General features: G+C 41.0%; 2 protein-coding genes across 2 annotated transcripts in view; both read left to right on the forward strand.

Moving 5' to 3' along the window:
• Positions 1–6,225: 6,225 nt before the first annotated feature.
• LOC129238642 (uncharacterized) lies at positions 6,226–8,148 on the forward strand. The gene has a single exon (XM_054873744.1). It carries the CDS (start codon positions 6,226–6,228, stop codon positions 8,146–8,148), a length of 1,923 nt encoding a protein of 640 aa, XP_054729719.1.
• Positions 8,149–8,528: 380 nt separating this feature from the next.
• The window catches only part of LOC129238653 (AF4/FMR2 family member lilli), a 54,151-nt gene continuing 46,413 nt past the window's right edge, over positions 8,529–16,266 (forward strand). Inside the window, exons 1-2 of the mRNA XM_054873756.1 lie at positions 8,529–11,748; positions 11,863–13,190. Of these exons, the coding sequence (XP_054729731.1) occupies positions 8,529–11,748; positions 11,863–13,190 (4,548 nt within the window). The remainder of the gene's footprint in view (positions 11,749–11,862; positions 13,191–16,266) is intronic.

Consider the following 16,266-nt stretch of genomic DNA (forward strand, 5'->3'; position numbering starts at 1 on the left):
TTGTTATTGCGATTTTTCCTCTTCTCCTGCACACATCCACATACAAATGTATGGAAGAGTGTATAAGTGAGCATTCCCGTGAGCCTATAGCATGTATACATACGTGTATATGTACCTATGTATGTGTATGTGATTTTTCTTTTGCCACTTTTCATGCTTGTTTTTGAAAATTGCTGAAAGCCAGGCAGATGTTGTTTGTTGGTCGTCTACTGGCTGGTGCTTGTGCTCATTTCAAGTTCGAAAATTTAAATCAGAAGAAGATCAAAATCTTCATTAGACGGTTGTGTGCGCGCTACGCGAAGTAACATTTTTTCAAATCTGAATTTCTTATTTTAGTACTTTTTTGTTGTTGCATATTACGGCAGTGTTTTAAACAGTGCCGACGGTACGGCGACGGTAGCGAGTGCGTATACACATAGCAATAATTAAAAAAATATAAGCAAACACCGGTGTAATTTAGTTTTTTTCCATGCTCAGTATTTTTCGAACTGCTTCTGGAAAAACAGTGAATAAATTTCTAATAAAAAAAAACATATATTTTTGTTAAGAAAATTTTTCTCTTGTCTAACATGGAAAATTTCCACCTGCCAAGCACAAAAATTCGCCAATGAAACTCTTCCAAAATTCAAAATAAACGAGATGTGTATATTCACATACATACATACATACATACATACATACATAGATATATGTGCCTATGTACGTATATTTGCAGTGTTTATCCCAAAAGTGGTGACATAACTTTGTCGTCAATAAAAAAACACAATAAAGTTGGTAGCAAAAAGAAAAAAGAAAGCAAGCAACAAAAACACATTCTAGGAAAAGTGAATTAAAATTTTTTTATTAAAAACAAAAGAAAAAACAAAAAATCGAGGCGAGCCATAAAAAATAAAACAAGCAAAAGGTTGAAAGGCAGACAGACAGTTCGGTATTTTCTTTCTTTAACGCGGAACGAAGGAGCAGAGCCCAGGAAAGAGGCAAAAAAGAATAGCTATACATATTTTTGTCAAATAAAACGAAATTCAATCAAATGCTTTCTAAAATAAATTTCGACAAATGCGTTGAATTTTGTGCTCATTTCAAAGTTAATTTTGCAGTGTCCCAAAAGCGATCGAGTGAGCGTTAAATGTCTTGCTTTTGTGAACATTTTTTTGTTTTGTGATTTTTTTGTTTTTTTTTTTGATTTTATTTTAGTGATTTTTTTTTGGTGATTTGTTTTTGGTGATTTTTTTGTTATATACCTCCTTTCTTTTCCTCTTCCTCTATTTAACGAGCGCTTTTCTTAACAAGAACAAATTGAGAGTTTACTTAACTGCAAGACATATGCGGCATATCTAACTAACTGCCACTCCTCCTACACATCCACCCCTCGTGCGCATCGTCAAAGCATTGCTGCTGGCACGTTTCGTGCTGGCTCTTCGTTTCGTTTGTATGTACATACGTAAAACCCATTTTTATTTACTTGTGCACACTGCTGCAAATAATTTTGTATTTCCGATTTTTTCGCACTTTGGCGTATAAACAACAACACAACAGCCGCGTCGCGGTCGCCTATGCCACCAACACCGCTACATTTCTCAAGATCGTCGCGCTTGTACTTTGTTCGCTTCTCAACACATAAGACCACACGTTTTTATGCATACATACATACATACATATAGGCATATAGGCATATGTATGTATTGATGGCTGTGCGTGAGTTGTAACCTACCACTTACACCACCCCACCCCGTGCGCCTTCACGCACGCACTGCACCCGCTTTTTAGACACGTGTGCTAAAGTTGTTGTTATTGTTGTATGAAGAAGAGCTGAAGAGCTGTTGTGTGCATAGATCAGCACAAGCGTTGCTGATCAACGATGTGGCAACACCACCATTGCGAACGTCAGACAGCAACTACAGAGTCAGCATCGGCATCGGCCGCACGACCACAACTCAATTGAGTGCTTATTGCCTTGTTTGCCATTGCTTACATATGTTTATTGTTGTTGTTTGAATTATTTTTAGACTTTATCTATTTTAAGTAAATGCGCTGACAAAAAAAAGTGGAAAAAGTAAAGACGCAAACGCTTTTCCCAATTGAAATACATGCGCCTCTATAAATCTTTTCCTTTCCTTCTGAGTTTTGCTCCTCGTTTCGTTGGGTGAGGTGAGTTAGTGATGAGAACAGGAAGCAGCGTCCCATGCAGAAAATATCACAACATTTGCTGCGTTAAAAAATTGAACTAATACAAAAAGAAACACAAAAATTAATAAAAACAAAAACACAAAGAAAAAAAAATTAATAAAAACAAAAACAAAGAAAAAATATTTTAAAACAAAATTAAAAAAAAACCTTGTGGATTTTTAAAACTATTGAAATTGCAAAAAACAAAAATCGCCATCGATCGTTTGTGTGATCTACTTTTCGACTTTTGCCCATAAGTTAAATAAACCAGAACAGTTCCGAAACGTCCCGAATTTGTTCGTTTGCTGGCAGTGCTGTGAAAACCACAACAAACTAACACAAAAAGCTGTAAAAACAGAAACGAAAATCATACACAAGTGTGCAGTCTCATAGAAATCGAAATAAACACGAAATTGTTGCACTTAAGAAGCAAAAGCGAGGCGAAAATAAGTGAAATGAACCAGGACAGATGTTAGGTGGAAATGCATTTCCGTATTTTTGTTTTTTTTTTTTTTTTGTAATAAAGTAGCATTCGACGCAAATTAAGCTTAGCGATTAGTGCGCCTACGATTTGCTGCGTAGAAGAAAATTTGTACTCGTACATATGCAAGGTGGCGCAAAATTAATCATCAATTTTTTTTTTATTATTATTATTATTTTTTTTTTTAATAACTCAGTAAATAAAGAACAAAACAAAAATGCAAAATGGGAGAACTCTTTATGTTGAGAGTTGGCGACTTTTATTTTGATCTTTACGCGCGCTGCATTGCTTGTCTCTTTGCATACTGCAGTTGTCTAATTCACCAGCGTCAACTATGAATGCCGTAGGACGTCATTTGCACAAATTATAAATCTTTCTATAGAGTTGATAATTTTGCGCCCCCTTGTTGTTATTCTTCTCACAACAACCTTCTGGCAGAAATTTGAAGTTCAATCAATTTTTCAAATGAAATTGAATCGAAAAACGAAATCAGTTCGCGAATTTACTGAGTTTTTAGTGATTGAAATACAATTTCAAATTATTGAGAAATGCGTTGAAAAAGTGCTGACTTACTTACTTACTTATTATTGGGCCATAGTATGAGTGCGCTGTGACCTCTTAACATTGACTTTTTAGTCCTCTTGACCAATGACTGTTTGGTTCTCTTCCTGTGTCTTTTTTCCCCTTACCAATCTACGAGTATGTATGGACTTGGGATGCAATTCCCTAGGCAGGTAAAATGTTCATCATCACAGTGTATGTGTTTATCGTTCAGCACGAAGAAATAACTGGATCTTCGAAATTCTAAAATTCGATGACGATGGTGAAGGAAACTGTAGTCGTTTATTAGTACTGAGTGCGAGTTCATAGGGCTGATCTCTACTTAAAAGTCTGCTTTGTCATATATATTTTTTTTGTTATCGTTGTTTTTGTCACCTCTTTTTTTTTGTTAATTTTTGGTTTTTAATTTTTTTGCATATATTTAGTTTTATTTTATTATATTTTTTTATTTATATTTTTATTTTTATCATATTTTATGTTATCTAATTTGTTTTTATTTTATTCTATTCAATTTTATTTTATTATATTTTTTTATTTTTATTATATTTTGTATTTAAATTTTTTTTTATTTTATTCTATTTAGTTTTTTTACCTTGTTTTTGTTCTTTTTTGGTTTTTAATTTTTTTTTTTATTTATTTATTTATTTTTATTTTATTTTTGTTTTGTATTTATTTATTTTTATATTAATATATTTTTTTATTATATTTTATTTTATTTTATTTAAATTTTTTTATTTAATTCCATTTTGTTTTTCTTTTTTAATTTAATTTAGTTTTTTTTTAATTTTTTAATTTAGTTATTTTATTTATTTTTTATAATTGTTTATTTTTGGTTTTTATTTATTTATTTATGTTTTTGTTTTTGTTTTATTTATTTATTTATTTGTTTTTATTGTGCAAATTAAAAAAAAAAATCGTTGTTTGTCCTGAGCTACATCTTTTTATCTTCTCAGTGTGTAGATATGAAACATTAAAGAAAAAAATTGTTCTAATACCGGTCACCCTCCGGAAGGCAAATCTCCGAGTGTATTTCTGTTAGTAAAAAACATCCCATAAAAAAGAAATTTGCTCTTTAGAGTCTACATGAAACTGTAGGTCTCTCTAACTGCCTTTGGTGGCTACATAAAATATATCGGGTGTTTTTTTAGCTGCATAAGAATTATAACTTTTGTTTCGAAAACTTTAGTTTAATATCTGAGAATGACAAAATAAGGTTTGGTAAGTCATCATCAGACGTTTAACGCCAAAACAACGCTTCAAAATTCTGGAAATTTACTGTGAAAAAAAAAACAAAATCTGTTCGCAAAGTTCATAGATCATTGGCGGCAACGTCGGTCCTTATTTCCTTCGAAATGAGGAAGGAGCTGCTGTTACGGTGAATGGCGAGCGCTATAGAGCCATGCTGATTGAATTTTTATATCCAAAAATTAATCAGCTAAAAATCGACAACATTTGGTTCCAACAAGACGGGCGCAACTTGCCATGCACCGCGTTTAAGCATCGATAATTTCTTTACAGAAGTGGTTCTGTTCACTGGCCCCTCATTCGTGCGATTTAACGCCTCTTAGTTGCTTTTCACGCGGCTATATTATGCGCTTATTGGTTTATGCCAGCAAATCTTGAAGCATTGGAAGCCCATATTTAAGCCACCATTCACGCCATACGGCCAGATTTGTTAGGAAAAGTAGTTCAAAATTCTTAAAGAAATTTACTTTTGCTTCATCTGCACCGGAATGGAATGCCATATGTCTTGATGTGATTGTTTCTGTTTTTTTACTTCGCATTCAATTAACTAAAGAGACCTTACACATTTTTATTTTATTTTTATGTATACAATCACTTTTCTATTGTTATTCTGCGTTCGTCCCAAGATAAATGTGTATTGCCATGGTCTCAAGATCAAGGTTGCACCAAACAAACTCTCAAAGCACTGCTTAGTTATTTACTTACCGAAATCAAAGCGACACCAAGTCAAATTTCATTGAATGCGCAAGCAAATTTCGGTATTCATTTTTTTATTTTGTTTTTTTTTTTTGTGTTTTTTGTATGTGTTTCTGTAAAGACTTTCCCCAAAGACGTCATTGTTTTTCTACATAAATTCGCTGATTGATGACAACGAATTGGCAAGAAGAGGCGGGCAAATTTCAACTAAAAGCCAATTTGTTTTCACCCCAAGAGAGGTTAAGCGAAAAGGCGCCAACAAACGAAAAGATGTGTACAATTTCGATTCGACCCAATTTGTCGATTTGTGTGGTCGGTCGCTGTAGTTGTAGATCTGCTCTATATATCGTCGATTTAGTTTCTGCCAAAAATGCATTACATTATTGCATTTGCCTCGAATCACTTTTGAAGGTGCGTACCACCAGTGTATAACCCTCCCCCCCAACCAACCACCCCCTCAACACCAGCAGCCAATCATCAATCCAAAGTGAAAATAGAAATGCAATGAAATGGGGGTAAAATGAAATAGTCGAAGCGATCCATTTGTCTTTTCTGTATCGTTTCGATCGATTTGGCCATTTTCGCTTTTGCACTTGAAACGCATATCTCAATAATTAACAAGCTCTTTTAGCGGACAGACCGTTTGTGTGATAGCCGCCGTCGATAGGTACGAATAATGTCAGAAAAATCGTGTGAAGGCGCATAAAATATTCGCCATTTTGTGTTGAGTAATCAGACAGTAGCAACGAATTTGCAAGCAGCTGCAGCAAATTGAAGTAAATTTTATTTTATTCATTTATGAGTTTGAATTTGCAATTGAAATTTGAATTTTGTTGTGCCTTGAATTTGTGTTCTCTAAAAAAGAAAATTAAGCTAAAGTGATTTTTCGAATTTATTAACCACAAAGAGGCTAACCTTGAACATACGTGAAAACCACACTGCACGACCCTAATCGCAACAAATTTTTAGCCAACAATAACAACAACAACAATTTAAGCCAACAAATCTACCAACAAATTGTAGCAGGCAGCACAGCACGTACAACAACAAAGTAACAAGTAACGACGCGCGCGGCAATGTCCAACGAATTTAGCGAATTGATCGCCCTCAGCTGCCCCGACCTACACTCGAATAACGCCAACGGTAATGCTGGGACCGGTGGTGGCCAAATTCATGTTGTCGATGTGCAACGTCGCCTGAGCGTGAAACAGATGACGGCCACTGAGCTGGCCGCTATACGCGCTGCAGCCGCAGCTGAAATCAAAACTGTGCTCGCCTCCGCTGTGGCTACCTCATCGGTATCGGCACCCGCAACACCAGCAGTTGCCATGCCATCAGGCTTAATGTCGCTCAACACTGGTAGCAGCAGCAGCTTAATTGATAACACAACACCTCGCAACACCGCCGCCGCCGTGGTGGATACGAAGCAATCTATGCCTAAGCTACGTGTCATCTCCAATTCGCGCTCGCCACCAAGTGATGTGCCCCTAACACCATCGTCACCTGGCATGCCACACTCGCAATCTCCGCGCGCCTACGAGAGCAATATGTCACCGCCGAGAGATGTGCGCCTCTTGCCGCACTCGCCCCCACCACGCGAACGTGTCGCGTCGCTGCCGAATGTGCTCGATGACGGCATGGAAGAGCAATTATTGTCACTTGGTAGCGATAGCAGTGGGGCGAATGTCGTCGGTAATGTACGCCGCTCGACAACCAAAACGAATTCACCAAAACCGCAATTGGAGCTTCATTCAGTTGATAATCTGTCGAAAGGTCGCGGTGCGGTCAGTGACGAAGAAGAGTCGCGCAAACGTTCTACTTCTAAATCGTCCACTGAAGAATATGAAACCCAACAAAATCATCATAAGATTGCAGATTCGATCGAATTACTGCGTATGCACCGACGTCAGCGTGATTTGGATGTTGCACGCGAAACAGAACCAGAGCGTTCGCTGTCGCCCGTCTCGCCTGGCGCACCAGCTATGTTGTCAAACGAGTTGTCCCGCTTACACCGTGAACGCAGTGCGGCACCAGACCGTCTGCACAGTTCGAGTTTGAGTAGCATTGGTTCAGCGCTTTCGGCTTCTGCCAGCGTTTCGGTTTCGATGAATGCCAGTAAAAATCCCAGTAGACGTGGCAGCGCCGCTAGCACAACTGAGGAGATGTCAACAACTGTTGTAGCATCGCTACCCTCAGCACCGTTCTTTCCACTTGCGAAAACGACTTCAACGCCGAATATGGAGCGACGTAGAAGTAGTTTGTCGGCGCTTTTCCCAGGACCCTCGCCTCTAGTGGCACCTGAGCCCGTATTGCACACTAATCCCATTCCGCCGAAGGGGGCTGAAGAGGATGAACTCACGGCTGCTGATGTAGACAAAATAGTTGATGATGACGTGAGACGTGAAATACCCAGTGGCAAGATGGTGCATCGCACCAAGACACCACCGCCAGTCGGTGTCAAATTGGGTGTAAATCTCAAAAAGGTGTCGCCACCGAAGTCACTGATTGGCATCAAGAAGAATGAAGCGCCAATGTTAGGGGTGGTGCTGCGTCGCGTCGAAAAGAAGGTCGTGCCACAGAAGAGTATACTCGATGACGATAAGCCGCTCTACCACTTTTCGATTGTGCGCAGCGAGAAAAAGGAACAGAAACCGGCCGCGGCTGCGCCTAAACCCAAGCCGAAGCCTACAATTGGACTACAGAAATCAGCAACCACAGCTGCGGTGCCGCCAAAGCCAAATCCGGGCGGCATACTTACAGGACCACAAGGTGGGGCTGTGCGTACCGCACATCCGGTGGTGCAGCGACCACCGCCAAATCAACGTCCACAACTTGGCGTGCCGATTACCATACAAAAGATCGAAGGCGATAAAATCATTATCATTAAGAAGTTTGTTATTCCAAAGAATGGTAAAATACCGGAGCAGTATCTGAAGGTTGGTTGGTCGTTCGTGTGTTGGTTTTGGTTTATGTGTTGGCATTTTGAGTTGTGTCGTTAATGCAGTGTTTGTACACGTATGTGAACGTTTCAAGGTCAGTGTTGAGCTGTGTTTCTGTGGTGTCACGGTGTTAAATGTTGTGAGAAGAATAGAATGAACCTCGATTTAAAAAATCTAGTGATAAATGATTGTATCTGAGTTGAGGGCAAGCGGCCGGGTAGGAATTATTGCTTGCATATACAAGTAATTTAAACGCATCAGAAGCGACTCCCATCAAAACTTTAAATATGTGATTGTGTACCCGTAAATATTTTAATATTCGTTAATTATATCAGTCAGCCTTTCTGAGAGAGCAAATCGCGTTCGAAATCTCGCTTAAAATTACATAAAATAAAATATTACTACACCTGAAACATTGAAAATCCGTTCCCCCGAAACAAATGAGTGAAAATGTCCAGCGATCCTCCGCTCAAACCAGTGCTAAAACAACAATAACAATAAACAAAGGAGCAGCACTGCCAAACACCAGCAATGAGCCACCACCGCCGCCCATATCCGCTTCCACAAAAGCGTCTGCAGCTGCCAAATTTATGATTTCTACGCCAACACCCACGCCCACGTCCAAAGACAACGCGCGAACTACCAAAACAAGCAGCACCAGCAGCAAAGAAACCAAAAAGTCGCAAATTATGGCTGTTGCTGCACCCTTAGTCGGTGCTAATGCAACCATTGCGCTGGACAATTCACCGCCAATGGTGCCAGTACCCGTGGCCGCGTTTGGCAAATCCCCACCCATTGCCGGCACACAATCGGTATCACAGCCAGCATATCACGTTGCAGCCACACAACTACCCACGGTGTTACCTTCCAGGATGACGGAATCCAAGACCAGTCTATGCTCGCCGGTTTCTTCACCTCTAGGCGGGCGCAAAAATCGGCCACTCTTGCCGGCGAGTCCCAAGTCCACTCCACCGGTCGCACGCAAGAACTATCATCTCTCCTACAATACCGCTACTGGTACAATAACATCGCCGATTTCAATACCGGCGGTACCGCCACACATGATGGCCGCCATGACGTCTAGCCCAGGTTCGTCTCTGTCGCTATCCTCGTCGACCTCGTCACCTTCGTCCTCGCCTCCGCCACCCGTGCCAATGCGTGCGCCCAAATACAGTTCTAGTGGGAACGTGCACCGATTGCTAAATGCGAGCCCGAAGGATGGTGCGGCGACGCCTTTGAAAGGTTTCAACTGTGTGCATGGCGCCAAGCCAGTCGTGGGCTCACCGAATAATCGAACGGGCAGCGGCATAGGCGTACGATTACCACCAGAAGCCACTGCGAGCTCGTCTAAACCTTTGCCTGAGTTCGACTTGGACAAATTGGTGGCACAACAGAAAGAGCTGGAGAAGCAGACAGCGGCTGTAAAAATGGATGCAAACATTTACGATGCAGAGATTGAAATGATGAATAAATATCTCAAAAGTCTACCCGATTACACTGAGCTCGATAAGAAATTGCATAAGGAATTTCAGGAGTGCGAAGACTTATACGATCGCTTAAAACGTCGGCAGGCACCCGTTTCTAAGTCAAACTCCCGCCAAAGCGTCATAATACCCGCGCAAAGTGGCCAACAATCGCCAAGCAATTACTTCGAACCGGTCAACAATTTAACTAAGTCATCATCTATAAATTTCGGTAATCCTCTTCCCTCGTTGCAAAGTGCACAATCAACTACAGCCGCCAACCGCTCACGGCTGGCATACCCGTCGATTTTTGCCTCACTCGGCCAGCAACAAATGCCTAAACTACAACGCAGCACCTCAAGTAATAGCATGCCGTACTCAAATCAGCCACAATATGCTGGCATCCAAGGATTTATGGCATCTGGTGGCTTGCCACAATCGAGCCAACTGTCGGCACAGCAGAAGGACTCGGCCACCAACGGCTCAAACCTTTCAATTAACAAACAGCTTATGAATGATTTCTGGACGGAGAATCTCGCCTCTTCACAGAAGCATCAAACTCCAAAGCGTTCTATATGGAACTATGAAAAGATCTGTGCGCCTACGGTTAATACAGTAGGAGCCGCGGGTGCGCCATTAAAAGTGGATGCACAAACAGCGAAAAAGCTCGCCATATTCGATCCAACTGTTGCAGAAGCAGCACAAAAAGAACTCCAAAAGCCAAATAAACTGCAAAAGAACGCATCACTCTCGCATTTGGATATGAAGGTGCGGCAGGCCGTTACCAAAGAGGATCTTTACAAGCTAATATGCAATGAAAATTCACCCACCAATCCCACGGCGCCCACAAGCTTCGTGAGTAAAGTGCCCGTGAAGATAAATACACAACAGTCAACACCACAGGTGCAGCCGCCGCCACAACAACTAACTCAATTGGCGCCATTGAACAAAAGCGTTTCACTCTCACATGTGCCCTCTGGGCTGATCTCCACACACGCGAACTCTGGGAAAACGCAAACACAGGCACAATTCCCTGCACCGACAACGAATAATCTGACGCGTTCATCGAGTCGCACACACATACCCTGCTACATGAAACATTTGCCTGCTTTGAGTCGGAGCACATCAAACACGGCCATTCTGCTACCCGCGCCCCAAGCAGCAGCAACCGCTGCGAAGCAGATTAGTCAGCCCAAAGCGCTAATGACCAGTTCGGCAACAACGTTGGTCACGCCGATAGGAGGAACGAATCCACCCCGTGGTTTACTTAAGAGCTCTTCGAGTTCAAGTGTTTTTGGCGTTGGAGCGGCAGCTAAATATAGTCCGTTCTATATGCAGCAGCAACATCAACAACAACAGCGGCCCATTGGCGGTGAGTCATCATCCCAAACTATGCTAGCAGCCGCTGCGGCCACACTGACACCGGCCAAAACTTCAGCCACCACTCCACTTGCGCCTGCAATGACAACTTCTTTGGTGGCTCCAAGTGAGAAACCGAAATCGGCGCTGAGTGATGAGTTGATGATACGGCAGAAGCAGTCACAAGCGCTGGCACAAGTGCACCAGCAACAACACAAGAAAACAGAAAAACCGCAGCCGGAAAGTAAACAACAACAGACGCAGACGCAGCAGCAAGACGGCAAACAGTTGCAAACGCGGCCACAAAAGCAAAATGTGTCAAGCAACAACGCCAACATCAAAGTGGCGTGCGCTGCGTTGAGTAAAGAGTCTGGAACTGCTGTGACAGTTGCCGCGAGTGCAGCTGATGTTGGAGCGGCCGCCGTCGTCACCACTACACCGTCATCGTCTGATCGCAAATCGGAAAAGAGCAACAGCACGATCAGCACGAGTAGTGTTACAACAACGAATTGTTGCGCCACACATTTGCCGCAGTTGTCGAAATTCACATCATCATTTCACATACCGTCGGCCGATGCCAAGACAGGCCAACAGCAGCCACATGCAAAGCAAACCGCTAGCAGTGGTGGCAGCGCAATGAGCGGCACTGCAGTTGTACATAGTAGCGGGGAGACGGGCTACAAAGTCAACAAAACACAAAGTAGTGCCAATTTGGAATTGACGAAGCGTCAAAAGGATGCGGATAATAAGATCGAGAAATGTTTGAATGAAATGATGAAAATCGGCAGCAGCAACAACAACAGCGACAGTAGCACTAGCGCCACTGCAACAAGTAACAGTGTGGCACCTTTGAAAGCAGAGCAAGTGACAGCGGCAATAGCGCGCGTCGTGCCACCAGTCAAACTGACGGAAGCGAAAATGGCGTCAACCAATGAAATCAACCCGCCTGCAGCAGTGGGCAGCCCAAATAGTAAAGTGACTGAAGGTCATGTCAACACGAAAGCATTGTATCAGCAACAACAACAGCAGCAGCAACAGCCGTTGCCATTGTCTAAGAAAAGTTACCCCATAGGCAAGTCGAATTCCACCTCGCAGATTCCATTTGGTTACCAGCGCCAAGTGTTGCAGCCACAATTGCAACCGCTGCAGCAGCATCAACAGCAACAGCAACAATTACACCAGCAGGACTTGCTGCGCCAAAAGAAGCCGCAAGCGTTGCAACAACAACAACAAATGGTGGCACCATCACAACAACACGCCTATCCGCAACAGAAGCGACCCTTCCTGAATTGGAATTCATTTGCCTGCTCAGCTATGAGTGGCGCCACTGATCCGTTCATGCAACACCAGCAGACGGCGCATAATTTGCAGCACGCCGCTTCTGCGACAAGCGTTGGCAAAAAGCTTATGCAACAGCCATCCGCACAAGTTCATCATCAGCAGCAGCAGCAGCAGCAACAACAGCAACTGCAGCAGCCGAAAATCGCCACTGGCCTAGCAGCTTTCTTGCAAAAGAACAACACCAATAAGGAGAATAAATATATGAGTCCGCTGCAACAACAACAACAAACACAGTATTTGCCAGGCTTTTTGCCAGCTCAAAAGCAGCAGCAACAACAACAGCAACACCATCAGCAGCAGCAGCAACAGGCCAAATACAATTTCTTGTACGCTCAACAGCAGCAGCAGCAGCAGCCAACCACGCGGCTTGGTGGCAATGCCTTGGCGCATTCTGCATCCTTTAGCACGGCGCAAAGGCCCAATGGCTTCCAATTAATGGGTAGCAGGCCGCAGTTGTTGCCTGGGCAGTACTTCAATGTGCCAACAGTGCAACAGCAGCAGCAACAGCAACAACAACAACAACAACCACAGCCGCAACCATTGCAATCCGAGCGTAAAGTATTGCAAACCTTTGAGCCATATCTGTACCCGAAGCAGAGCAACTACAGCCTCGGCAGCATGCAACAGAAACTATATCAGCAGCAACAGCAGCAACATAATGGCGGTGGTGGTGTTGTTTTGTCGCAGCACAACACACAAGCACAACAACAACAGGCAGGCGGCAGCGCTTCATACCATGCCGCGCCATTTCCACTCACACAATCAGCCTCCACTTCGGCCATGTGCTACGATGCGTACCGACCGTTGGCGCCGAACCAAGTTGCCGTTGCTGGCCATCAGCAACAAGTGCTAATGCAACAGCAACAAAGTAATTCAGTTATTTTAAATCAATCACAAAATCAAATGTCCAAATCCGCACTAGCACTACACTATATCGAGGTAGATTCTATAAATTTTTCATTTATCTGTGCTTGTTTTTGTTTCGTTTTTGATTTGTGTTGATTTTGTACTGTGACAGTTTGCCTGCCATGCGTGCTTCAAATAAGCCGTTGCGCGTTTGCTGCTTTCTAATTCCCTTGCTCTGCATGTGCCACTAATGGCTAAGCGCAAACATTCAAATAAATATTTTTGTTATATTTTGTCGCCTCTAAAATTTGAATGTAACGGTGGTGCATTCTATTGCTTTTCCCATTCTACGAAGGTATGTTTGCTCGTTTGTTTGGAATCTCATAACTCATAAACTGGGAAATCATAACTCAATTATCGAAAATTCAAGAAAAAAAAACAGCAAAGTTTACAATGTACTAATAACCCCTTAGCAAAAGTAAAGACACATTTGAATATGTGCGTATGCCTCCTAAATGTATGCTTTGGTATTGACATTGAACTAAAGAAGCAGCGGCTGCACGCAGAATGCAGCGCTGAACTAAGCAGCGGCTTAAGGGGGTATTCTAGTCTAGAAATTTGAAAAAATCGAAAATTTTTTTTTTTTTCAAAATTCGATAGTCTAGGTATTCAAAAATATCTCCCTAAAAGGATTTTGCAAAATTCGAATTATTTTCGAAATTACAACTATTTTAGTGACGCGACAGCTAGACTGGTTTGAGCGGACGGCGAAATTCAAACGCGTTTTTCTCAAAACTCCTTTTGCTGAGGTGGTTGACACGATATCTGAAGTTCTATCTGACCGATCCCTTTGAAATTTGGTGAGAATCTTTTTCATACATCTCTTTATCACTGGAGCATTGGATTTTGAAAAATTTTAATTTGAAGTATTTTTAAAAAATTCGTAAAGGTCAAAAAACAGGGGTAAAAAAAAATTTTTTTTTTCAAGTAGGCGCCATTTTGTGAATTTTTATTTTTTTTTTTCGGCCGAGGCTCAAGATGTAGCGACATCTTTACAAATTAAGAATTTTCTTTGTTTGTTCGATTTAGATCACTACAAGGGTTGGAATCATGTCAACCAGGGAGCACTGTTTGACTAGCAACCCCTACTTCACCGACCTGTCACTGGATGAATTTTTGACTTTTTTTTTTTTTAATTTTTTTTATATACCTTAAACATCAATAAATATTATATAAAAAAATGGATAGTAAAAATGTTTTTAATTTTTCTTTTATCCTAGTTTGAAAAATACCCAAAAAGTAGGGCTCTAGACCAGAATACCCCCTTAAGAAACCAATTCGATTGAGATTAATGCAAGGAAGAAATAAGGGTAAAGATAAAAATAAAAATAAAGATACTTAAAAATGAAGGCAAATATGAAGATAGAAAAATAAATAAATATAATATATGGATAAGAAAAATAATATAGCTAGGGGGAGATGTGAGGATAAAATCAAAAATTAAAATGAAGAGAAATTACAGAAACAAAAATTATATGGATAAGGAAAATAATTAAGATAAAGATAGGGAGAGATGTGAGAATAGAAAGGTAAATCAAACAAAAAAAGCTTAATAATAGAGGAAAATAATGATGATAAAAAAATAAATAAAAACAAAGATTATCGCCTTCTTCCTAATGTGAGGATTAAAATAAAAATAAGTAGAAAGGCTAAAGATAAAAAACAATATAGAAATTGAGGAAGGCACAGAGACGTTGGGATTTTAACCACTGGATGAACCCTAGTATAAATAAATCTATTACTTAACCCTTTGGAGACGGAACCGCTCGACGGGCGTGCGTCACTGAGGACGAGAGGTATTGCAGTGCGCAGTAAGGAAAATAAATAAGTTTAACGTTATAAAAACTAAGGTTTTATTTAACGCAAGAAAAATTTCCCATACAATCAAAAAATAGTTATAAACAAACTGCTAATATTGAAATGCCTGAGTGGATTTCTTATTGCACGGATTTCACTTCCACTTAACAAGTAATGCCGTCATCTTCCGTCTTATCATATTCAGAGTAATATTCATCAGAGCTGTCACTATTTAATGCACCATCTCTAGATCGCTTAGCCATCGTGCGTAAGATGAAATATATAAAAAACCTGCTGGTTCCTCTAGCAGTGACACGGAGATACTGAATCGAAGCACTAAAATTCGTTCCTACTCTACCGTCGTCTCACATCGTAAGTTTAGATTATAAGGAAGATCAGACTTCATCGTTAATGGTCCCTAGTGTCTTCGAATGAAAACGTGAGGGACTCTTGTACTATACTTATGCGAGCCTTGCAGCTACGAACTAATTTGGCCGGCTATATGCCGACACACGTACGGAACGGTAAAACGGCTTAGACGGCTATATGCCGACACTCGTTCCCAAAGGGTTAATTGTATGGGAGTATGTACAATTCAAAATTTTTAAAAGGAAGCGCTTTGGGATGAGCGAAATATTTTTTGAATAGAGAACTTTGCAATCCGAAGTTTTCTCTATAATGTTTTTCGTCTTTGCCTTGTATTTTGCTATAAAGAAAGTAGAACAAAATTACAAGTTTCATGTAGATATCCTTTAATTCATCATTTTTATATAATATTTTTATCAACGAAATTTTCTATTTCATTTATTAATGGCAAAATAGTTTCCGACATGCGTTTCTTGACTGTAGATGGTTCTTTAGCATCGTACACAAAAACTGCTGCTTATTGCCAAGGATGATAGATTGCCAGGTTTCGCCTTCAGCTGTGGTGAAAAACGATATTACACTAGTAACTCCGGCTGTCACGTCACTGGTTATTCGGCAGCAGAATTCTGCTAGCTTATTTTGCACGTATTCACACATTCCTCCTACGAGTCGTTGTTCAAACGGCAGCGAAGTAACTTGACCGAATACCAAGAATGATAGAATAATAGGTTGCGCCTTCCGAATTTGCTGTGACGTCAGGCTTCGAGAAAATCCAATGAATAGGAATACTTGAGCAAACACTGTGTTGATGTTTTTCGTATGTCACCAACACAATTTGAGGTTTTTCGTAAACAAACCACTATCATGACGCCGGTTACATTAGCCATTCAGCTGATTCTTTCAAAAGCGCGAGAGAGAGAGCCGTTTATTCTGAGCTATTCGGCTG

This window comes from Anastrepha obliqua, chromosome 1, assembly GCF_027943255.1.
Source record: "Anastrepha obliqua isolate idAnaObli1 chromosome 1, idAnaObli1_1.0, whole genome shotgun sequence".
NCBI lineage: Eukaryota > Metazoa > Arthropoda > Insecta > Diptera > Tephritidae > Anastrepha > Anastrepha obliqua.

Coding starts and splice junctions, on each gene's coding strand:
- LOC129238642 (XM_054873744.1), top strand. CDS start 6,226: ATGTCCAACGAATTTAGCGAATTGATCGCCCTCAGCTGCCCCGACCTA.